The sequence below is a fragment of the Dicentrarchus labrax genome, unplaced genomic scaffold (genome assembly GCF_905237075.1).
Source record: "Dicentrarchus labrax unplaced genomic scaffold, dlabrax2021, whole genome shotgun sequence".
NCBI lineage: Eukaryota > Metazoa > Chordata > Actinopteri > Moronidae > Dicentrarchus > Dicentrarchus labrax.
In genome coordinates, this window is record NW_026136710.1 from 10,431,820 (window position 1) to 10,456,403 (window position 24,584).

Sequence of the window (24,584 nt, forward strand, 5' to 3'; positions counted from 1 at the left end):
TGGGCACCGTGTCTGTCCCTTTTCTGTCATGCAGCAGAAAGGGAGTCACATGCTCTAGTTGTGAAAAATTACATAATTGACCTACAGGTATGACGGACGTGGAGATCAGGGGAATAGGTTTTGCATTTCTTCTATTTTCTCGTTGTTCAGCCAGTAGTTTCCAGGCAAAGTAAATGCACTAGTGTATTTTGTGTCCCTAAAAGCTCCTCTTTTGCCCTACTAGAGCTGAAAAAAATGTTAAGAGAGACCATAATGGATAGTTCAGAAAAAGAGAAAATTTAAAACTCAATGTACTGTTTTTATAGTTTGCTACTATGAATATTCTTTCAGCTATTGGGAATGTAAATACACATCAACCTTCCAAGGTTGTGAAAAATATAATAATGACTTTTTCCCATCCTTAATGCAACCAGAAATGAGAATCAATAAAAAAATGTTTTTTTATCAAAAGTCTTTAATTGTTTTTTTTTTGGTCCATTTCAATGGACATCGGGTCCAAACAGTTGTTAAAATACCAACATCATACGACAACATCATACCTATTTTTTGTCTTATAATTGTCACATTGACATCACATGGAACATGAACTTGAACAGTTCAAATTATGTTTTTTTTGTTAGGTCCAAACAGTTTTTTTTTGTTTGTTTGTTTGTTCTGCATATGGAATATTTTCAACTGATTATCAACTCATTCTCTTGTTCTGATGTACTGTTTTTATAGTAATAAGGTCATTCATCAATACTGGTGAATTGAGTTCAATAACACGGTTTCTGACCCACTGTCCATTCTAATGGACAGCGATATTTGAAAAAATCCTGTGTAAGGACTTGCACTGAAACATGTGATATTACACTTCTATTCATACATTCCATCTTTCAATATTATATCAAAACTATGAAATCTTGGCACAAATATCTATAAATGTGAGTAAAACTGTTGAAAATGATCCTTACTTCGACGTGTTGGGTGAAGCCCTGCCATGCCTCTCTTCCGTGTGGTGGATTTCTTTCATACATCAACAAGCTAAGCTATACTGCCATTTGATTGGTTTTTAAATGTCCAATTCAATGGACTTGAGGGTTCAAGTGGTGTTAAATGTTGCAAAAAGTAAAAAAGAAGCCCCTGTCATGTGACGTCCATTGTAATGGACACAGAGTCTGAAGGGGTTCAATTCACACTGAACTTGAGATTTAGTGTTACCACACTGGTGATTTCCCTAACAAAGATTTGCCCTTTAATGTTAAAAACAGCATAACAATAAGCTGCACGATTTTCTGTCTGCATATTTGTAGAGCATTAACGTGATGTCATTCATCCTTTTGTTTTGTTTTTATACTTGCAGCTAAAAATAGACATCAAATAACCCTAATGGATGAGTCCTCCTCCTGTGACGTTGGGAGCTACAAATCCAGCTGTGTACACAGTCACGAACACACACACACACACACACACACACACACACACACACACACACACACACACACACACACACACACATGTGAATGTGCACTTTTGTTTGTGCATCATTTCCAATCATAACGCTTTGCTGATGATTCCAGCGTTAAGGATTATACTAAACCAAACGTGAGCTCTAATCTGGATGAGTTTCCTTCAGCTTCTATTTCATTTTTGAGGACTGAGGGGGAATGGAGCTCTATGGTGACCTAGATGCTTTGTACCAGGATTCCAGTCGTGAATGAATAAGATCCAGTTAAGAGTATTTTTAGATGTGAGTAAATACTCTTCAGTGTCTCTTAGTCTAATGCACTATGCTCCTTTCTTCCACAAGTCTCGAAGTTTAAGTGCATTTCTGTCTTTCTAATAAAAATGAGCATTTATCCCTTTCCAGGATCTTGTCAGAAATCCCCTTTAGTGCTGAATCAAACTTGAGAAAAATGTCCATAGATTGTTAATGAAACATCCATCACTTGACCAAAAGTAGACAAAGCATATGACTTAAATGTTCAAGAAAGTACATACGACTAAAACTCATCACATACTAAAATTAACACTGGTGAGAGCAGACATCTGTATCATGGTGGCCTTCACAACCAGGCCATTGACCTTCTTTTGAAGGTAATAGACAACCTTTTGCTGTGGGAAGTCTTAACCTCATATTTCAGGCCTGGAAAAAGTAGGAGACAACCTCATGTGGCGAGACACACGAGATTGCATCCTCACAAAGCACCAGAATTAGACTTTTTCTGGGAAAATTGTATCTTTTTACCTCAGGACCATCCTCCTCTGAGGGTGGACATGCTGAGTTATCCACCATAACAAGAAAAAAAAACCCTGCTATATGTTTTCCCTTCCCTATGTCTCATTCCTCCTGAGAGAGAAGAGAGTCAGGAGTAGCGTCATTCTGGTGGCCACGGTGTTTGGTCACGCTCTCATGAAGCATTTACTCTAGGGGGGCATGTGAGTTATATACAGTGAAACATTTTACCTTCCCCCAGTGGGGTTTTTGTCTTCCATTCTTAAAACCCATTTAAACAGCTGCTTAAACCATTTAGTCACAGCGTGACGCAAAGCAAACGTCAAACTGAACTGATAGAGTTATGGGCATGAGCTTGATATAACTAGGGAACGTGGCATGTTTGTGCAAGCTGTGTAATTCAACAAAACACAAAACTTCACATTCCCCATTAACTTTCTGTGTTGATTTATTCATATCTAGCACACATTTACTAATTCACACCACTGTTCTATTCATCCTTTGTTTGTAAGTGGGAGTTTGTTGGCTCACTCAGATGATTCGTCATAGAAAAAAAATCTGCTGATCCACTGATATTTAAAACAAATATGAGTAGAGGTGTCAGGAAATGACAGCTAATAAACTGTTGTTAAGTATTTGCACCTGGTATTCACTTGCTGTTTCCTGGCTCCTGAAGATGGTTTTAAAGAAAAAACAAAAGCTTGACACTAAAACAGTGCATCTGTCTTTCTTTTGGATTAACTCAACTTTTCTCTTTTCTCAAATCAAGAATTGATTCTATAATATTTTCTTTTTAATTTACAAACTCATTTGGCACAAGCTGCAACACCCCACACTGTAATATTTGAGTTGATAAACCTGAAGAGAAGGATGGACTTCAAGGGATGAATGTTAAAAATGATAGACTACAGAGATATTTTAGGCTTGTGTAAGGCGTAAAGTATGAGGTGGCCTTCTTGGTAGAACCTCCGCTATAATTTCATTAGTTATTTTTAGTCTCAGACAGTTCAGCAGGTTGTTTTATCATCCTTCCCATGCTGATGAGAAGGAGGAAGATAGCCAGTTACAATATTATTGCAGGCTATTGGCATTTTGAGGGGAAGGAAAAAATACCTAAAAGCTTTATCTGGAAAGCCACATTCAGAGTAACAGGTTGTGTAGCTGAAATTAAATTGAAAACATTCGAACCGTGTCTTCTTGGAGTCTGTCAGCACTGAACCTGCACCAACTGAAAGGCTATGTTTTTTTTAACATTTAAGGAAAGTAAAAAGGATATTAGAGAAAAGTAGTTTATTTGAAGTCTGTCTCAGATATCAGATTTTTCCTTTCTTAGACATGTTGTTTTGTGCCACTAAGAAGGTCTTGATATCCCAACCCTTCATCTCCCAAATGTTTCCCAAAACTCCCTATAATCACTGCTTGATCTACGTCAGATGTGACTGCATGCCACAATTATGAATAAAAAAGGCATTGGCCATATTAAATACTTTCAAAGCATTTGATCCCAAATTATTTCATGAATTTATAAATCAATACTTTACTGAGAATAAAAACATAGATATATTCCCTGATCCAACAACAAATAATGTCACCATTTTGCCTCTCTTACGCTCTAATGATTGTTGTGACCATTTACTGCAGCAGCTTTATTACATCACTATGTTTCAATCTGTTGATTTATGTTACAACCCACCAGTTGTTAAGCCAGCAGGGAGTAGAATGAGGAATTATGTTGCCGGTCCTTGGTTCCTGTTTTCTAATTTTACATCAGAAAAAAGGAGATGAGGAGTTTCCTGACTGCGTCCTGAGGGACCAAGCCCTGGTTGCTACGCGACTAATGGAAAGTCAGGGGCTAAAGGAATGGCAGGAGTGAGTCACTGACCAGGGAAAACTGAGAGAGAAAGAGAAAATAACAAAGGGAAATAATACAAAATTATCTACCTCTACATCACTATGGAAAAAATAAGTATGATCACTCGTTTTGGTTTGTCTTTTTATGTAAACTTCTGTTTCCATGTGTATACATGTGCAGCATATTACTCCATTAATCCTCATTCCCAGACCATCCTTTACTGGCTCTTTGATTGACACAATTTTATTGATCACTGCTCCACAACAAAAATAACAGGTGGAATTTAAATTCAAGACACGACTTATCTTCCACAACCATCCTTCCTAGACACTCTGAAACATTGCTGTTTATTATTGCTATATGAGTGCTGTTTATACTGTAACAAAGTCCCTCAGAAACTTTAATGACTGTATTTCCTTCTAGTGACACAAAGCTTGTGTGATTGCGCATCCACATTGTGTCTTTGAACATGTGTCAGAGAAACGAGAAGGATGAGTAGGTTAGCAGCATTTATCATGCATCACTATGGCCACTCCCAGTGCTATTAATGCCCTACTGACTATTTAACTACTTCATGGACAGAAAAAAGTATTGAACACCAACAAGTTTAGTGTCTAACTTGCACTTTCCAAAACAAATTCTCAAGATCAGATAAGTTATAAGTAAAATTCCAGGTCAAAATTCCCTATGACATTTTATCCCTTATTTTGGCTTGAGATTATACTATATGAGTTTATAAGAGTTTCTCAGATGGTACATTTGGAACAGTAATTAGTATAAATAATAATAATTGACATTCACTTTCCTCGTCAAGAGTTAGATGAGAAGCTTGATCTGTACGATAAATATGAAACTAGTTTGCCAGTTAGCTTAGTTTAGCATAAAGACTGAAAACAGAGGGAAAAGCTAGCCTTTCCAAAGATAAAAAAAAATCAGCCTACCAGCTCCTATAAAGAACCTCTAACATGTTATATCTCGTTTGTTTAATCTATAAAAAAACTGAAATGTAAAAAGGACATCTTGTGGTCTTTCAAGGAGTAACATGCTTTAATTGTACATGCTGGAACTAATTTATTTTTCTTGTCAACCTCAGCACTCCAGGAAAATAATACCAAGTGCAGCCCAACACCCTTTTACTGTAGTGATAACTTATTAAACTCCAGTGTATAAGATTTCATAGTGAAGCTTGCATTGTTTATGAGTTGAATTGCACGTAATATGTAAGTCCAATAGAGATCTAGTGCATTTCGACCTTAAAAGTAGCAGAATACATTTCTGTCATTGACAGAACTAACTTCAGTTGTACAGATAGACACAATATAAAGCGGAACCCATTGATATAAATGTCTGCTCAACAGTACAGTGTTTCCACTAACAGAGTTAGTGATAGGTGTTTTTTTATTTTCCAGAATTGATCATTCACTGTTTGTGTTAAAGGAAAAAAATGATTAATTCTTCTTATCTGTGTCCCAGAAATTGTGGACCACAACTTCATTTGTCACCTCACGTTACGTCTGATGAACTTTTGTTCATGTGTTTATTTCAAGCTTCTATCCAGAGTTGGTATATTTAGGTCCCACATTCAGAACCTGGCAGTACAAGCTGACATTAACCGTTGTGGTATTAGGTAACACGTCTGTGGGCGAGGGGAGGACATGTGTTCCTGTTAGGTTTAGCATGATTAAGTGAATCTGCAATGAGGTCTTTCCTTGACATTTGCAATGAAAGAGAGAGAGAGAGGGTGTGTGTTAGAGAGCTGCTTTTGTGAGACAGTCATCTATGTATCTTTCTCTGAATGCATAAGTACCACAGATAAGCTGAAATAAAATTGTTTCATCCAGTGACACAGAAAAGGGTAATTATTAAAGATAGTTCTCTCACAAATAGACCAATCACACGTGTACAGGTATACATATTAGTACAAGAATAGACATACATGCACAAACAAGATGAAAAATATTGTTATTGCTAAAAAGATCCTTGACAGAAAATGTGTGTAAACCACTGCCCTTTCTATATTGTAAAGGAGCCGTGGCAGTTTGATTTATGTGTATATATACACAGGCTCATAATGAGGCATTTCAGCAAACAAGCTAGCACTGTGCCATTTGCAAAGTAGCTTCACTGTGCAGTTAGAACAGAAGTCAATGAAAGAAAGTTCTATTCCAGGGGTTAAAACATGTAAAATATAGTCATGGTGCCACAGACACACAGACCAAGGTTTCTTTAAAGGACCAGTGTGTAGGATTGGCATCTTGCTGGTGAAGTTGCAGTTTGCAATCAACTGAATACCGCTCACCTTCCAAGCGTTTAGGAGAAATTACTGTCACTTCAAAACTCGCCTGAGGCCCTACCTAGAGCTAGTTTTTGTTGATCTGTTCTGGGCTACTGTAGGAACATGGCGGTTCAACATGGCAGACTCCGTCAGAAAAGGACCTGCTCCCTTTGTAGATAAAAATGTCTCATTCTTAGGTACCAAAACTATTCTTATTTTCAGGTGATTATACACTAATGAAAACATACTTATGAATATTATATTCCATTTCTGCCAATAGAGCCTCCTAAATGTTTCACACTGGACTTTTAAAGCAAGTGGGATTGTTGTACGGTTGGTAATTCTGATGTTTGATTGTCCTGAAGATGTCAGTGGATGTCAAACTCTACTAGTACGCTTCACAATGAAGGCGCTTTCAACTGTTTGCCAGAATTTGAATGTTTTTCTTCACTTGATGTCTGGAATTGATGCAAAAGTTTTTACATGATCCAGATTTTGACTTGTACCCAAAACTTGTGTTAAATCAATAGCGCCCCTGCTGTTTCTAAGAGGCTCACAGAAAAGACCGTGGGAGACAAGAAACTGCTGCGAATCCTTGGATACCTGCAATTTTTCAAACCACCAGTTAAGTATGTGGGACACAGCGTCTGAGACAAGAATAGATCCAAAGGAAGTGAAAGTAGTCATACAGTGGAAAAAGCTCATTTGTCATCACTATCGTTTTTACTAGGCATCTGTGGCTACTACTGTGGATTCAAAGCCAGTTATTCTGCCATTGTCCAACCACCAACCAAATAAACTTTTTAAAGACCATTTTTAAAAGGAAGAGATGTTTTTAAAGACAAGAAGAACCTCAAACAATTCAGAGCTGCTTGGAGATCAAAAAAGCCCCGCTGTATTTTCCAAACTCATCCACGATCTCACCCATGCACATGTGTTTTCTTCTGGTGATGTAACCAAAGTGAGTACAGAGTATATATTTCAGCCTGAAGGAAGAGTAATCAACAAAGGATACACAAAGGAACTGAAAAATAAACAAATCTCAAAAGCTGTACCCCTTCAGCAGCTGGAATTTATGACTTTATTGTGAAAAAATTCCAGGATGGCTGGACAACAATCCTTCCACACATGTGTGATTATGACAAAACTGACTGCCACTGGCCACAGATGGCTGGCAGGCCTCAGTGCTTATGATTTTGTTCTTCGGTGACGGTTGGAACGCACTGAAGCATACTTGTTGTCCTGGAACCAAGGCACAAACAGATACTTCCCTCTGTAAATGCAGCCTTCTGTCACTAGGTAAGAGTTAGTGGATCATAAGGTTTTTATCAGATTAGCGGTCAAAGTGTGTCCAAGTACGTGTATTCATACCAACACATCTGGTGGAAAAGTCCTGCAACAGGACAGGTACGCAGAAAAGGTGGCTTTACTTTGTGCTTGCATTCCTGTTGTTAAGGTTATTGACGTTTTTGTGGCTAAGTTTTGTTTACTGGGTGACATTTTCCATCACCTTTATCCACATAACAAGCAACTGCAGGGTAGGGATAAACCCATCACCCAGCTGGACATTCCTAAAAAGACTGACTGTGCTTAATATTCTGTCACTGTGGAATATCTAATGCCTCTCACCAGGAGCAATAACAGCTTTTCTTTCCCCTCCATAACTACAATCTAACCACCGCAGTGATGAGATTAGTGAAGGAGGACTGTTTCTGGAGAGTCTGAAATAGCACCAAGCAGCTGCTTCTGTTGCTGGATGAGGCATCCAGTGATGGGATAACTTAAAGCTGATACTGCAGCTCTTATTTGGCTCAACTTGTAATCATGCTGCACTGACAACTTTAAAACATAATTGTGCTGCTCTTTTAAAATGACAAGATATCAAATATGTTTTTTATAGTTTGCTGCATTATGTTCTAAGATGTGCCCAACCCACTGCCCTTAATTTATAGATTGTATAGCTGCCATGCAACATTTTATTTATACATAAGGGGGACTTTGATTTGTAGATATGTATGCCCAACATGCATGTTAATTATCGAAAAAGGCCTCCACTAATTTATACAACACAAACATGCCATAATGTATGTGTATGTGGAGTATGTTGTTATTATTGTATTCTATCCTGACCCACTCTATCTCGACCTTGCATTCTGATGCTCTGATTTATACTCTGCCCTTCCTCTTTTACACCCAATCCCTCCTTTCTTGGTCTATTTTTACATCAAGTATACAATCCATTTTTATCCTGCAGCCTATAAATGCACCATTAAAGAATTAGTGGTCTGCAATCTCAGGATGTGGCCAAAAGCCAACAGTGAACAGCTGTTGACGTGTCAGCCTCTGATCCTGTATGACAGCGCCACTCCTCAACCCACCGTCCCACCCACTCCCCACCCTGAGTGATGAGACAAACAGGAAGAGAAGAGGAAACAAGTCATTCACATGTCAGACAGTAACCAGCCTCAACAAATCCATGACCGCTCCCTCTGGGTGTTACCAGGTTAGACGCTTCCTTTGTCTGTTACAGACATGTAGGTGCCATGTGGAAATACATGTGGAAATACACACAAAAAAAAAAAAAAAAAACTTAAAAGGCTGATTAAGTATTTCAAGGATTGTTGCTTTGAGTGTGTTTTGGAGTCACCATAATTCAACAGAATTTAGTTATAAGCGGTGTCCAGGCTCCTGCTGTATGTTTTTCCATCCTCATGTTATGCTTACACACATGGTATGAGCCAATAAAGGCTTTTCAGCAGATGCTTCTAGGAAATATTCTTCTAGGGAAAGTATGGATGCCTTAAACTGTGGAGAAGAGACTTTAGCAGATCTAAACAAAAAGCTAGATCCAGTTTGCATTGTGTAAATGGGGCATTTAAATTAAAAATATAAAAACCTTTTCCTTTGACAATTTAAAAAAAGTAACATATGACTGGACAACATAAAACATACAAAGTATTTAAAACAATAACATAAACAATAATTAGCAGCATTATTTAAGCTCCCCATAAAAAGTCCACATCTCCTATTTCTCCCTTTTCCCCATTTCCTTTGCCACTTTTCACAACTTATCTTTTGTATCTATTTTTATATCTGTTTTGTCGTTATCTATGTAAATATGTCTTCAGCGCAGCAGACAGCCATTTCCACAAATAATAGTTCTAAAACACCCACTGTCACTACCTGCTCAGCACCAAACAGCAGACAGGCAAACATAGCAACTTGCTGGTGAACATAGTGGCACATTAAGCGACTAAAGAGCCAGATATTTCCCTCAGGAGTTGGTGGAGACCAAAACAGAGCTAGAAGGAGAGTTAACATTGCACTTATTTCCATAGCGTGATAAGGAATATCAGAGTCTAAATCTGGTTCTGTATCTGCTGGATGTGTAAATAGGCAGCTGCTTGCCAAAAGGTAACAATATGTCAGTGTACACAACTTATTTCTGCTGCTTATGAGTATTATTATTATTATTGAAAAGTGCCAGATAAATGCAGTCTACTTACTGGAGCCAGTGCTTTCTTTTTTTGCCTCCTGCATTAACTTTCAGAGACTTGGCTGACACATAAATCCTCAGGGAGATCCAGTTTGCAGATGTATGCATCACTGCCAAGATGGAAACTGCTGAAAAACCCCTTTAGCTCATCCAATGCCATCAGTCACCACATTTACAGTGATGAAAGATAAACTTTATACAAGTCCAGACTGATGTTTGCTGCCCAAATATTTCTCTCTCTGCAAGGGAGATTTTTGTATTAGTCGGTGAGATCTTTGCCAGATGTATCTCACATGCGTCTTTGTTTGTGTCTTCTGTATATTGAACTAATAATTATGTTTTTTTCCACCTGCCGGGCCCTCAGAATTAGCTACATTTTAAAGCCAATATTTTTGTTTGTCTGTAAGGAGGAACAAAAATACCACTTAGAAGCAGCTCAGACTCTGAAAGCAGCACATTGTCTTATCATTGTTATTGAAAACATGCTCAATTGCATGTCTTTTCACTGTATGTAGCATCATATTTGCTATACCATGCTGGATACACCTATATGAAGGTTATAAAATCTGAAATCATGTGAAACAAAGGGCATATTGCTAAGCTTATTTCTATTTTTACATATAGTTTATATAGTTTTTACACATAAACGGCAGACAAATTGACCAGTCAAGAAATAGAAAGCAAGAAAAGCTGAAAGCCTGTCTGGTTAGTGTTAAATTGTTGCATAACCAAATGACTGCGACAGAGAAACGGAAAATGGATAAATCATTCAGCTGTGGCGGACACCTGCAGATGCAGCTCAGGACACCTAATCCATGTGTAAACCATGTATTGATTAGTACATGTAGGTGATGTTTGTGTGTGTGTCTGTGCGTATGAGACTCAGTAAATGCTGTTGATGTGTATTTGTTTGCATGCAGCCACAGTGATTTAATACTTTAATAATAATGCCTTCCATCTCCCGTGCAATGCCTCTGAATAATTAATTAAACAGTTGAAATTGCACTTTTTAGAACATGATGGGCTTTGGGATGTCACAACGTCTCAAGAGCACCTTTAATAACCTTTTTAGACCAATTTTGTGTTTTAGTAATGTACTGTGAAACAAGGAAATTACTGCTTTATCATCACTGTGGAAAATGAAAACATTATTCATATTGAACAACCGTCCTTCAGCTTTCTAGGAGCCAGGCTGTTAAATATGGACTTCACAATTTTTCTATGGCTCGAGACTGTGTGGAAAGGTGACATGATGGCTTTAATTCTTAGACTGGTAGATAATAAATAGCATTTATTAAGTCGTCTGCTTTTTGCCGTATTTTCCCTTTTTAACAGAAAGTAATAGCTCTGATCAAAGCACTGCAAAAAGCCTTCTCCTAATGGGCAAAAACAAAAACAAAGCAAACAGAGCAGAGTATATAAGACTTTTGTCCTGTGCACAAGACATTATGGATCCTTATAAACTGTTCTAATCCATATTTTTATATAAGCAAAAGACCATGTGTAATGGGGTTTGTTCGTCTGAAAGAATTACAGAGAATTATCACCCTGCTTGGAGGTTTAGGCAATAAATGATAAGAAATAATTTTACAATTTTTCAGAGATGTTGTCTAATTCCCACAACTCATCAATTAACTTGGTGAGTGCAACTTTATTATTGCTGATAAGAATGATGGCCAAACTAGAAAAATAGGCCCAGAGTTGTAATAAATAAAGGTTCATATCCATTTTAAAAATATAAGTGATAAATTCAATCAGATTAAAATGAAATTTTGGGGTGATGACTGAAATGGTACACAGTGTGTGTTCAGTGATTAAGCATCTCTCTAAAGTGAATATGTTTCTTCAGGGAAGTCGGCTGATGATCAGCTGATCTGAGTTGCCCAAATTACTTCACATTCAAATGAATCAATCTACACTCTGAGCTCCATTTAAGGGCAGCTATTTTACATGAACTCTTTCCGAGCGTTTGTAAACACTGTACACTACTATGTGACCATAAATCAGGAGCTAAATATACTCTGAAAATTACTGAAACTGTAATTCCATGTCTTAAGGCTTCTATCCAGACCGCCCAAATCCTTCTGCTTCGAGTGTCCCTTGATTCTCTCCCAGCCTCTCTATATGTTCCAAGCTGTGGCCTTAAGATAATCCAGAGCCACATGGCCGCAGATGATAGATGAGTAGTTTGACCTTATGTGGCAAGGTTAAGAGGTGTCCTGGCACTGGCTTTATTGTACAGTGGTAAACAAAGCTGGGTCAAATGATACTCTAGTAAACAGGATCAGAGGTGAGCGATGTTGATGTTTCCTCACATTACAGCTGGATGGACGTTCACCAAACAAGCTTATTTGTCTCATGTGTCCCCTCTCTCTTTCTGAGTGTCTCTCTGTTTAGACACAGCTTCAAGAGCTTCAGATTTTCTGTGTATCTGGCGATCAGGACAAAAGAAACAGAGAAAAGAGAGATATATGGAGCATGTCAATTCTTACTTTCATTCCTGTCTTCTCTTGAGTTTTCCATCCGTGAAATCTTGTTTCCATATCCTGTGATTGCAGAATTGGAGCTGCAAGACATCAGTGTCACATCAGAGCTGCTACATAAACCCTAATCTGTTTTCTGGCACAAGCCCTGGCCTTTATTTTTCCTTCAACAGCACTTCCAGGAAATGATTTATAAGCCTGACTTGCCAATGGGTTTGTGACATTATTTATGGTGTGTGTTTAAATGTAAAGAATGTGTGCATTTATGGTCGTTCTCACTGGCTGACTCAGGTGATAAGGTGTTGCTGTTGTTGAGGATGTTGTTTCTATTTTTGCCTATGCATGAAATCAGCTAACCGAGGAGAAAATTACACATTTGTTATTTTCTGTGCTTCAGCGCATGGAGATGTGCAAGGAAGACAGCCCGCGGTTCCAACCAAGTTCATGGTCACATGAAATGATGTGTGAGCGTCATCTTTTCACAGTCATGGATCATCATTCCTGTGATTATGCCTCTCATATTTTCCAGTTTTTCATCTCTAGCCACCCTCCATATTTTTCCATATAAAAAGGAAAATTGTGCCTCTGAAAATGTCCAGTTTATATTTACTTGAGTAAGTTCACATGCCTCAAGAATAGAAGAAGTTTTGTAGCCACATACAACTCAAGTCAGTAATTCCCTAATATCTGTGTGGGTGGTTCCCACTGGTTCATGTAGAAATCAGTTTCTTCCTGAACTACAGTGATTATTCTGCATGCCTTTGTACTGGCTACTTTATCTATGACCAACACATGAACTAAACCATGAGTCAAACAAGATCTGGAACAACGTATTAGGTAGGATGGGCCCTGATGACATCATGAGCTTGATTCATTTCCGCTGTTTCACTTCCCCACTTTGAATGACACACACATTCTCACTAATGCCAGTTCACCAAAGCAACAACCGGCTCATTAATGTGTATCAAGGCACACAATCAACAGTGCAAAACACAGGGGAAGGAAAGAGTGTAATATATGGCAGAGAGTGCACGTCTCTAACTGCCATCAGTCTTGGAAGCTACGCAGAGAAGTCTGGAACTCTTCACACGCAGAAAACAAAAAATCCAAGCAACAGAAACTGCAGATGTGGATTATGTGAAATTATCTTGGATGGAAATACAAATACATTGGTTTGGATTTGGGTTCAGTGAACAACAAAATAGATTTTTATTTTCAGTGCATTTCAAAACCACACATGTTTTCTGACCTGTTGCTCCTATTCTATGAAATTCCTACTCCAGAAGGAGATGAAAGGAATCAATATGTCTATCTATAGCCATGCTAGCAGTCCTGGGAGGCTGTAAAGAAATTCAAACTGTAGGATGCCTTGAAATTGTAAAGGTAGAGCAAGACTAAGTCATGGGAAGTTCACAGGTCACAATGTCTGCACTAAATTGCATGGTAATCCATCCAACAGCTGTCAAGACATTGTATCAACAAATGTAAACACCGGTGGTGCTAAAAAGAAAACTGACATGATGACCTCATGGTGGAGTTATAAGAAAAAGTCATGAGATCACCAAAATCAGTAAGCTCCACCCTCTGGGGACCATGAATGTATCTACCAGATTTTATGACAAGCCATCCAATACTTGCTGAGATACGTCAGTGTGAACACTGTCATCTTGGAAGACAACGTGTTAGAATGACGAAAAATGCCTGGGAATGAGTGAGTTCTAGTCCACCAGTGAGGAGAACTGAAGACGCCTGGATGAGTAAAAAAAAAAATATTTAAAACTCCGGTTTCCTTTAACTTAGAACTTCAAGATACCCATGTGGTTAATAATAATCCTAGTTAACTATATCTACCTGGTTAAAGTTCAACTGAAATTAAATTGTGTTTGCCATGCCCTGGGTTGTCTTTTATTCTAATACAGGTTTAGGAAACAACACTATTGATACTATAGGGTTTTATTGGCTAGTAGAATAATCTGATGAGGTCAGTGGGTTTTTGGTTGATGACAATCCTATTAGTGGAGTGCATTATTGAGGCTTAGTGTTACTGTACTTACAACATTCATCATTTAAAGTGTTTTGTTGTTGGAAGAACCCCCTGCTATTTCTCTCTCTGATAGAGCATCCAGCAGGGTTCATGTCAAAACACCTCAGTGAGACTGAACACTTACACTGAACACTTGTATGGGAAAGTTAAGGCAGTGTATTGATTGGTGTTAGACATGAGGCGTAATGTGAAAGAATAATCTGGAAATATACGTTGAAAGGTCAAAACTATGGGTTAATGTAGCTTGACATAAAAAGAAAATCTAAAAATCTTTCTACCAGACAAGATGTGAACAGATAGCATCATTATAAAAAAAAATATGAGTGAAAAAAGGCAACATCCTCTGGTGCCCTTATCATGTCTCTGGATGGAAATGGAACGTGGAAATAGAATATTCGTCAGATTGCATGTAAATGCTTTCCAGTTAGTCTCTGTTTTGTTTGTATTTTCTTCTGGGTGACCTTGCAGAAGGTTACTTTAATTTTACAGTTCAGCTTAAAATAAACTGTTGCATGTGTTGATTAAATGCTGTTTCATTACGGAGGAACCATCTGGTGTGGTTTCACTGCTACAGCTTCTCCTGGGAAGAAAACTGAGCTTCAGTAGCAGCAGAAGAGACTGAACCTTAATATAACTTGGGAGGAGACAATGAGACATCATTGGTTTAAGGTGTTGGCAGGAAAAAAACGGGTTGTGTAATGTAATTGATGGTTTCATGATATTAGCTGAGGAGTTTAACAGAACCAGCAGTTATGTACACAAACAGTTTGGTTGCAGGAGGGAGCAATCTGTCAATCCTTGACACCAAAATTGCATTGCACGTACAATTCTTCCACTTGTACAGGCAAGTTCACAGCAAGACAATAAAACACTGGGGCTTTTAAAAGTTTCAAAAGGGCTTCCACACAATAATGTCTGTGAGTTCTGACACTTTCTTTTTACAAATAGCTATTAAAATATGCTTATTTGCTTTCTTGCCTGGAGTAAGATGAGAGGATTGATACTGTTAGAATTTGTGAGCGACTACCAGGGATTTTGTTACCTTTGGACAAAGCCAGGATAGCTATCTAACTAGCTGCTGGTTGTAAAGTCTGTTCCAGTGGGTAACATTTAGAATCTATTGGCAGAAATAGAGAAGGGTTCGTTATATAGGTATGTTTTCATTCATGTAAAATCACCCGAAAACTGTTGCGTTTTGATTATCTTAGAATGTTCCATTTTTATCTACAGGGGAGCAGGTCCTTTTCTACAGAGGCCATCGTGCTGAAGTGCCATATATAGAAATGAGAATGGTATCTAAGTCTTGGCAAGGAAGTACATAAGTGTAGTTCCCAAAATGTCAAACTATTCTTTTTCTATAGTATTATTATTCCTAAGTGCTGAAAATAAGGCTTTCCTCTGACAGTTATAGGGTTCTCATGCTGTGCGAAATTTTTGCTCCAGGATTGTTTTGAATTTTGTGGGTGTGTCAGTCTGTGTGCATTCAGTGTGTCTAACTCCGAGGTCTGCTCTGCTTCCTCTCAGTCCAGCTGTGCCTGTATAGAATTTGGTCATGTTTCAAGAATGAATGCAAGAGTTTTTCCCTTAGGTTCTCACACACACATGCTTATATACAGCACACAGGCTGACAAAAACATGCATACATACATACATACATACCTTCTTCCAACTCATTTACATGTGATTGTTGCAGAAATGTCCACCTCATGGTTTGGGTTTGCTGTGTTTACTGTGGAAGGATGGCTATGTATACTGACACTTCAGCTACCAGTTATGAATAATGACTCCTCATGTTTGTTATTGTCATCTCTCCCCCTGTATTACGTCGCAGTGAAAACTTAATTTTGACTAAAATGACAAACCCAACTAAACCCCCCCAAAAAGGTTCAATGTGTAAAATACTCTATCTCAATCAAGTACAATGTCAAGTCTCTCAAAGTGAAGTGAACCTCCCCTTCAGAGGTGCTGGTAGGTGGATTTTGTTATCTTTGGACAGAGCCAGCCTAGCTGTTTCCCTTTGTTTCCGGTCTTTGTGCAAAGCTAAGCTAAGTGGCTGCTGGTGGTAGCTTCATTTTTACAGTACAGACATGAGAGTGGAATCAATATTCTCATCTAATTCTTACTTATTTTCTTTGTTTCATTTCCCAAAACATCAAAATGTTTCTTTAAAGCCCTCCACGTCCAGTATTTTGCAAAACCATCTGTAATACTTGCATGAAGCTTATCCATTTGTATAAAGGCCACCTATATATAAAGCTGACCTTTTCTGATTAGACCACTGGGATAAGACAATTACATTCTCCGTCCTTCCACTCTCCCTTCCTCTGTCTGTTGCTGTTTTTAAAATCCCTGTCTACCAGCAGCAATGACGACATCCGCTAAAGCTATTGAGCTACGTGCTAATGATGGAAAACTGAACAAGTGCCGGTGCGTGAGGCAGGTAGTGTGCCATGTACAAAATGTTCCACAATAAAGGTGAGCTCAGTGCAGTTAGCGCTCCCTTGGTTCCTTGATCCCAGAACATATTTTTCACAGTGTGAAAACATGTAACAACACATTTACAGATGGTACAGTTACAAGGGTGCAAGAAAATGAACATATCTTGACGTTTATGATGACATCACCTCATGTAGCAGCTCAGAGGCTGTGATGAATGCAGCAGAATAAATACATACAAGGAAGACTCTCCAATGATGATCCTCTTCTGTATCACATATTGTGCTAAAACGGTGTGGATGAGACAAAATGGGTTATGAAAATAAGAGACTCGCTCCAGACAGTAGAGCAGACAACAAACAAACACACAAGTCCCTGCACACCAAACTGCATTGAGGGATCCATTGAGTCAGCGAGTGCAGCTGGGTAGACGTGATGTTTCTTTTGTAAGCGTGCCAAGAGTTGAAAGGATAGGCTGATCTGAGAATTAAGGATTAATCAAGGCTTAAACCCCTTGACTGCTGCACAAATAGATGAGAGGCAAGAGGGGAAGTCCCACTGAATTCAGCATGACTGCTGTTCATAGTGCTAAAAACAGATATCAAATACACAATTTAACAGCTTGCCTTTGACATAGTTATTTATACGAGGTCATATGATAGAGGCGTAAAAACACTGGAACGTTTAACAACTGTTATAACATTCAGTTACATAATTTAATACACATTTTTTCATTTGAATAGAGTTTTGTGTTAAATAACTTGCTTCCCACAAAAACAGACAAAAAGAATATGTACAGCAATTCTTGAAAATTGAGCAATTTGCAACATATTAAATTGTGGATATCTGATCTCAAGCAATTAAAATAGTTTTCTACATGATGTAATATGTTCCAAATAGCTACATTTTCAAGAATTGCTGTACAGGTTCTTTTTGTCTGTTTTTGTGGAAAGCAAGTTATTTAACGCTTAAATCATGTAGAAAAGTTTTACAGACACTGAAAGGAATTGTTTGACAATCTGGGAAATATGCTTATTCGCTTTCTAGTACATGAGAAGATCGATACACCCTAATATCTGTTCATTAAAGCCAACAAGTGACCATCTTAGCTTAGCAGTAAGACAGGAAACAGCTAGTCCAGCTCTGTCCAAAGGCAAATAAAATATGCCAATCTAACTCCTCTCACTAATTAACATGTTATATCTCATTTGATTAATCCATAAGTAGTGATTCTACACTGAGTTATGCACCAGAACCTTTGGAAAGGAAGTGTTTCTCTGTGCTTCCAGTCTTTATATTAAGCTAAACTAATTACCTCTAGCCTCAAACTTAATAGACAGTTATGTAAGTGGTATGCTCTTCTGACTCCCAACAAAAAGTGCATTTACTAAGTGCAAGGGATCTCCTTATTTCATACTAAGTAACGCCCCTATCTAGAGCCAGTTTTTTTTTTTTTTCTGTTCTGGGCTACTGTAGAAACATGGCAGTTCAAAATGGTGGCCTACACGGAAGGCAACGCGAGGCATCTGTTGATGAAAGTGGCTCATTGTAAGGAAACAAAAACATAACAATTCCTATATTCAGGTGATTATCCACTAATTAAAACATACCATTATATTGTCTGCCAATAGATCCTCCTAAATGTTATACACTGGACCTTGATGATTTTAGTCTGAAGCACTAACTGAGTAAAGTGATCTTTTAATGCAAGCCATGAAATAAAACAAGACACATATAAGGCTTCAGTCTTTTTATTTTAATTATACAGCATGTGTACTGTAAGTTCTGAACTGACAAAGCAATAAAGAAAAAAGTATTGGAAACTTATTTCCCTATAGCCCACAAGACATGCGTATTTTTATATTGTTGCACAACATTGAAACACTAAATAAAGATAATAACACTCCATATCCTGGTGACACATTTTTACTTGACAAGAAAGCAAGATAAGAGACTGTCACAGCAGAGGAAACATTGACGGCCATATTTGGTATAGCAGGACACGAGCTCTGGGCAGGAAATGCAAGCCGGCGTGTTTTGGGGCTCACGTGACAGCCGAATTTGAAAACAATGACAGACACTGTGATATGGTTTACACAGATTAGAGAAAGGAAGGAAACTTGGAACAAAACGATTTGGTAAAGGAATCCAGCTCAAGAGCCGGACCTCCATTGTATGCCATAAAAGATGAGCATTAAAAAGAATACAAGCGTGGGTTCTGAAGACAAAGAGTCTACAGGGAGCAAGACAGAGAGGAAACAGGCAGAGAGAGGCGATAGAAAGGGCGATGACAATTCCTTTTAGAAAAAGAAGCTGTGTCCGTCAAAGCAGATGGCAGCTGGTTAAGAAGATTAGGCGCTGTTACTACTGTTTCCAACACAACTTCAGACCGATCAACCCCCTCCAAACACACACAAACACACACACACACACACACACACTGCCCTCACAGAACTTCGACTGTTTCCTCTCATCCCGCCCCAACAGCCCAGCCAACACTTGACCTCGTGTCACACTTACTTGCTCTTCTTTTTCAGAATAACAAGACAGCTGGAATCAGGACAAGCCTTGATGTTCTGCGTCACCAGCTCAATACTACTCAACTCCATCGCCTACAATTTCAGATTGTTGACAGTCCGCACAAAAACAAACACTTTTTTTTTAGCTTATATGGGAGTTCATTAATAAATATGTAAAATTTAAGAACGTTTTTTCATTAACCATCATTGGTTATGATAATAACATTGTACTCTTGGATCTGTAACATTGCTATAATAAAGTGTGGCGGGGAAAGAAACACTAGCGTTCAGTCAATCAGTTTAGCCAAATTATCTAAACCAGTTTGAGGGTAAAGCCAAAATTAAGCTCACCCAAAATGTGTAATAATTCCTTACTGTACTGAAAAGCTGTGCATGCGTAACTGTAATGCAGGTCAAAGTTGAACCTGTATGTTTTTTCCGACTGCTCTTGTTTTAGCAGTCAGATTTATTTTTAGTGTTGCCACGTTTCAAGATTTCAGAAATTAACTTTAGGAGTATTACGTCATCATTACCAACAGGAATGATCACACCCAAGTTCTACTAAACCAGAATTTATTTATATGAGATGTTTTTTATGTTCAGTTACTCAAAGGAATGGTTTGACATTTTGGTAAATGATTCGCTTTCTTGCAGAGAAGTAAATGAGAAAGGATTACTATTATATTGAGGTTATGCCTGTGCGCTTGGTGCCAGGAGACAATTAGCTTATCATAAAGACTGCAAGCAGGGGGAAACACCTGGCCTGACTATGTCCAAGGTTTAAACATATCCATAACCTTTAAAGCTCACTACCTGACACATTATAGCTTTGTTTAATCCATATTGGTAAAAAAAACAAGTTGTGGTTTTAAAAGAGCCGTCACCTCGATGTCACTGGCTCTGCAAAGAAACTGATCGCCAAACTATCCATAAAATCAAAACTTGTCATTTTCTTTACAGTTTTTGTATGAATTAAACAAGTCTATTTATGTGTTAATTTGTGAGTTTTAGGGGGGTTGCTAGGCAGCTTGGGACAGAGCCAGGCTGGCTGTCTCCAGTCTTTATGCTAAGCCAAGTCGCTGTTGGCAGTAGTTTCACATTTAGCTAACAGACATGAAAGTGGTTATCAATCTTCTTATCTTTCAGCAAGAAAGGGAATAAGTGCATTTACTAAAAATGTTGAAAAATTCCTTGAAGCAAATTCTAATCAGTGTATGGAAGCTTATTGACTGCTTGTATGCACATCACTCTTGGCATGTTTGTAACCAGTATGAAAGGGCAAATGCACATTGTAATAAAAATCCATAGACAACACATCTTACTTCATCAGTTGGTTGGTTTATTTATCATTAGCAATGACACCAAATGTACTCTACTGTTTTCACTTGCTATCATAGGAGATGCATTTTGAATTGTAAACAGTGAAAATGATAAAATGCATTTCAGAAAACTCCTTACAAGCAGTGTATGACCAGGGAAAAGAGCAGATTGTACCTGCTCTTACTCACCTATTTTTTTTATTTTTTTTTTAACAATACATGTCATCTTATAGTTTTGAGTCTCTCATATTTACATAGATACAGCTGGGTCCCACATTCATCACCAGCAGAGACCTATTGGTTTTTTGTTTTTATTTGTTTTTAATGTGTTATCACATAGTTTTCTTAAAGAATTATATTTACAACCATAACACCCCCAGCTGCCTGCTGCTGGAGGTTAACACATTAGTTAGAATCACTTGCTTAAAATTCATTAAACTACTTATGTTTCTTGAAAGTTTGCGTTGTAAGTCAACCTTATAGCTCTATGGTTTGTTTTTTTTCTCTTAACAAATAAAGTTAATACAGAGCTCAAGCCGTTCGTCTTTTCCCATAAAAATTAAAAATTATCCAAATAAATGAACAAACCAAACATAATAATAACATAAAATAAAAAATAAAAAAAATATTGCACTTAAAGTTCAGGACAGCATTGGACCTGTTTGGTGGTTAAGAGGAAAGTGAGAGCTTTTAGCTGAGTGCTTTAGAGGTGAGGGTGTCTGTAGAAGCATCCAGCAAGTTAATCTAAATAAATAGGCAAACTTTTGTACAACATGAAGCATTTCTTTTTTCCTCTATGACATGAGCAACCTCTTGTGTATTGCTCACTAGAACTAAGGAGTGCAGGTTGGAACCTAAAGCATATAAAACAGTGAGTGTATAGAAAAACAGAAACAGCTGAGAAGATAAACCAAGCTGGAACACATCATAGCAATGTCCTGAGAATGCTTCCTCGATCCAGAATGAGCTACAATGTTAAAGGAAATGTCATTTGGCTGCACCGAACATTGTTTTTCTGTTTCTTCTTGAGATTTCATTCCTTGTTGTAAACAGTCTTTGGAGACAGGAAGAAAGTCGTCTGTTTTTTTTCCACTACTGGCTTTGAATGTGACTTTGAATGTCTTTTAATGTGAGAGTGACACATATGCATGTTTCACATCACAGCTCCAGTCCATCCGTTATTTATACATTTGTGTTCTTCGCCCATCGCTGTCTCCGTCTCTGTCCCTGTTGAATGCTCACAGTATCTTTCCACAGTCTTGCAATGAACTGAATAAGGTGAAAGCCGTTTATAGAAGCTTTGAGAGGGTGTAGGTGTTTAACTTAGATGCACGTGAAACAGAGCCATAGCGCTAGCTTTCATGGAGACATCATCTTGTTTTTTTTTTTACTCCATCATACAGTTTAGAGCCTGATAAAAAAGAATACATGAAGAAAGGGGACTTTTTGTCGTACCAACAGCTTTGAAGTGGCTTCACAGAGAACAAGGTGGAGGAAAGGAGGGGGATTTTTTTCTGGGAGTTTTAAAAGGAAATTAAGGAAAAAAGTGACAAAACAGTACCGGACTGTCTTCGTGTCTGCAGGGTTTTCTGAGCAACCCCTCCTTTTCTCCAGTACAAATGGACGAAAAATTAAAAACACGACCAAAAGAAAAACAAAAAAGGTAGAGACAGTGATCAGACAAGCGTCCAGCTCCTGCTCTAGCCCTCACTCCTGGGCTTCTGCATTTTTAGTAACATCCATCCATCCATTCATCAGTCCATTCACTCATCCATCAACTTGGTAACTGTGTAAACTACATTCCTTTGCAGTGCCATTGCTTTGCCGCGTCCCCTCACACCATAACAACAACAAAAAAATCATAGTGGACAGGATGACAGACACAAAAAAAAGTTTAAAAAAAAAAGGCAAACAAAGACCCTCACATCCCACCCACCCACTCTACTTTTTTCAAGTCTGCCCCCTTTTTTTTCTCTCATCATCTTTCTCCTCTCCTCATAACTTTTTCTCGTCTCTTATGATGAAGATGAAGTCGGAGTGGAGCTGGGCTTTTTTTGGTTGATTAAGTCCGAGTAGAGTTCTGAGCGCAGGAAGCGGGGGTATGAGTCCTTCTCCATCAGCCCGTATATCCGCCTCTGCGCTAGGTCAAAGCAGGAGCGTGTCACATTCTGCAGGTTGTCCTTAGTGTGATCTCTGGTGTAAGAATCCAGATTTACCTGCACAAGAAAAAGAAGAAAAAAAAGTTAGAGAAGTGCAAGATTACGCTGTTATTGTGAGGAATGAGAAGAAGGAAAAATGCATGTTTAATATTTTTTGCAGGAGGCTGTTTTGATGCCATTTTTTCCAGTATCCAGATGAGTTGTGTACACTCTCACTCACCTCTTTACAAGACTGGATAGCGATGTATTCTGCAAAGATTTTCTTGGCTTTTGAGGCCATCTTGGACTGCGACTTGATCTTCTTGTATTCCTCACATGCTAGCCAGAATTCCAGATTCTCCTCGCTGAACTCTGTGCGCAGGAAAGCTCTGAACGCTGCCAGACCATCTGAGGGAGAGCAGAGAGGAGGAGGAGAATAAACATTAGGAGAGTTGACTATAGTGCCATGGCAACCTCAGAGCTGAAGCACTTCTTGGAGTTTCAGTGCCTAAAATAGCTCTGTGACGGCCTTTTTGAGTCATGTGGTTGGAATAAAATGAGACGTATTAAAAAACGCTCTCAACACCGCAGCGCATATTCAAGTCCTCAACATCCTTTAAGTGACATCAACCCGCTGACCCAATCCTTCCTTACTATTCACCCTGGCATCTATGCATTCCCCATGCTGTGAATGAACAAAGACTTTACTGTTGAAGTGTGAGGGGGGAAAGGGCTAATTCTGGCACTTTAGGCTGTTTAAGTTTCGGTCCAGTTAATGATTTAAGGAAGAAGGCATCCAGAAGAAAGAATAGCAGGAAGCCCAGTCCACCCACTGCTCCCATCTGCACCTTTCCGTTCCCATGAATCACCCAAGCTGATAAGCAGAGCCAATGCAGGCGGTCATCTCTTACCTCATTCCAGTAAGAAGGAGTGAGGTAAGAAGTGGAGGAGAGGAAATTAGAAGAGGGAGAATAAAGAGGCCAACAAAGCTGAATGAGAAACAGATGTAGCACTGGCTTTGTGTCAGCTTTCTGCTTTCAAAAAGGATTTGGGCCAAACTGTGTAAGACGAATTGGTGAAAACAGAAATAGCAGTACACTTACAGGTTGCCAGTTTTAGTCTCTCCCCTTCTCTCTATGTAACGCATGGACTCTTGTCTGCTGGGATTAAGGAAACTTGCTGCAAGCTGCCCATTCAATGCGGCAGTGTGTGTGTGTGTGTGTGTGTGTGTGTGTGTAATCCATGTATCTGTGCATGCAAATTTCTGTGCTCCACCACCCTCCCCCACTACCTCATGCAAGCAATTCACCCACTGTCTAGAACCCCATTATATTAAAGCATATCGCAGAAATGATCAGATGATTTTCATGTATGTAAAAGGAGGGAGACGATGAGAGACAAAAGAGAGAAAAAATACTTTAAAGTAACTTACATTTGTGTGCCAGCAGCTTGTCAAGTGAGTCTCCCCATTTCAGTGCTTCCTCCGGGGTGGGCCTGCAGATAAAAGCAGCGCGATTCTTTAACAAGCCCATCTCAGCCAGGTTTCTCATTGTGTGACCCATCCGCAGAACTTTGTCTATGCTGGATAGATGGGTGGAAACGTGGAAGTAGGTAATTCCTCTCCCTCCGTTGCTTGCTTGCTTCCACCCTAGTCTGTATCTACTGGTCTTTCCCTCACATTCGGTTCTGCCTTATGAGTGCTTACAACACAGAGAGTCTATCCGCTTGAGCCTTGTGGGGGTAGGCTTTTATATTCCCAATGAATGCAACTTGGAAGGCGGGAGGGGAGGGGCTCCAGCCGGCCAAT

General features: G+C 38.7%; 1 protein-coding gene across 9 annotated transcripts in view; it reads right to left on the minus strand.

Annotated features, from left to right (window-relative positions):
- Nucleotides 1-20,638: 20,638 nt before the first annotated feature.
- rgs3a (regulator of G protein signaling 3a) overlaps nucleotides 20,639-24,584 on the minus strand; it is a 148,228-nt gene continuing 144,282 nt past the window's right edge. For all 9 annotated transcript variants that reach the window (XM_051413180.1, XM_051413183.1, XM_051413181.1 and 6 more), the window contains 3 exons: nucleotides 24,210-24,271; nucleotides 23,019-23,185; nucleotides 20,639-22,855 (listed from right to left, as the gene is read on the minus strand). In XM_051413180.1, coding sequence (XP_051269140.1) covers nucleotides 22,655-22,855; nucleotides 23,019-23,185; nucleotides 24,210-24,271 — 430 coding nt within the window. In that variant the 3' untranslated portion in view covers nucleotides 20,639-22,654. The remainder of the gene's footprint in view (nucleotides 22,856-23,018; nucleotides 23,186-24,209; nucleotides 24,272-24,584) is intronic.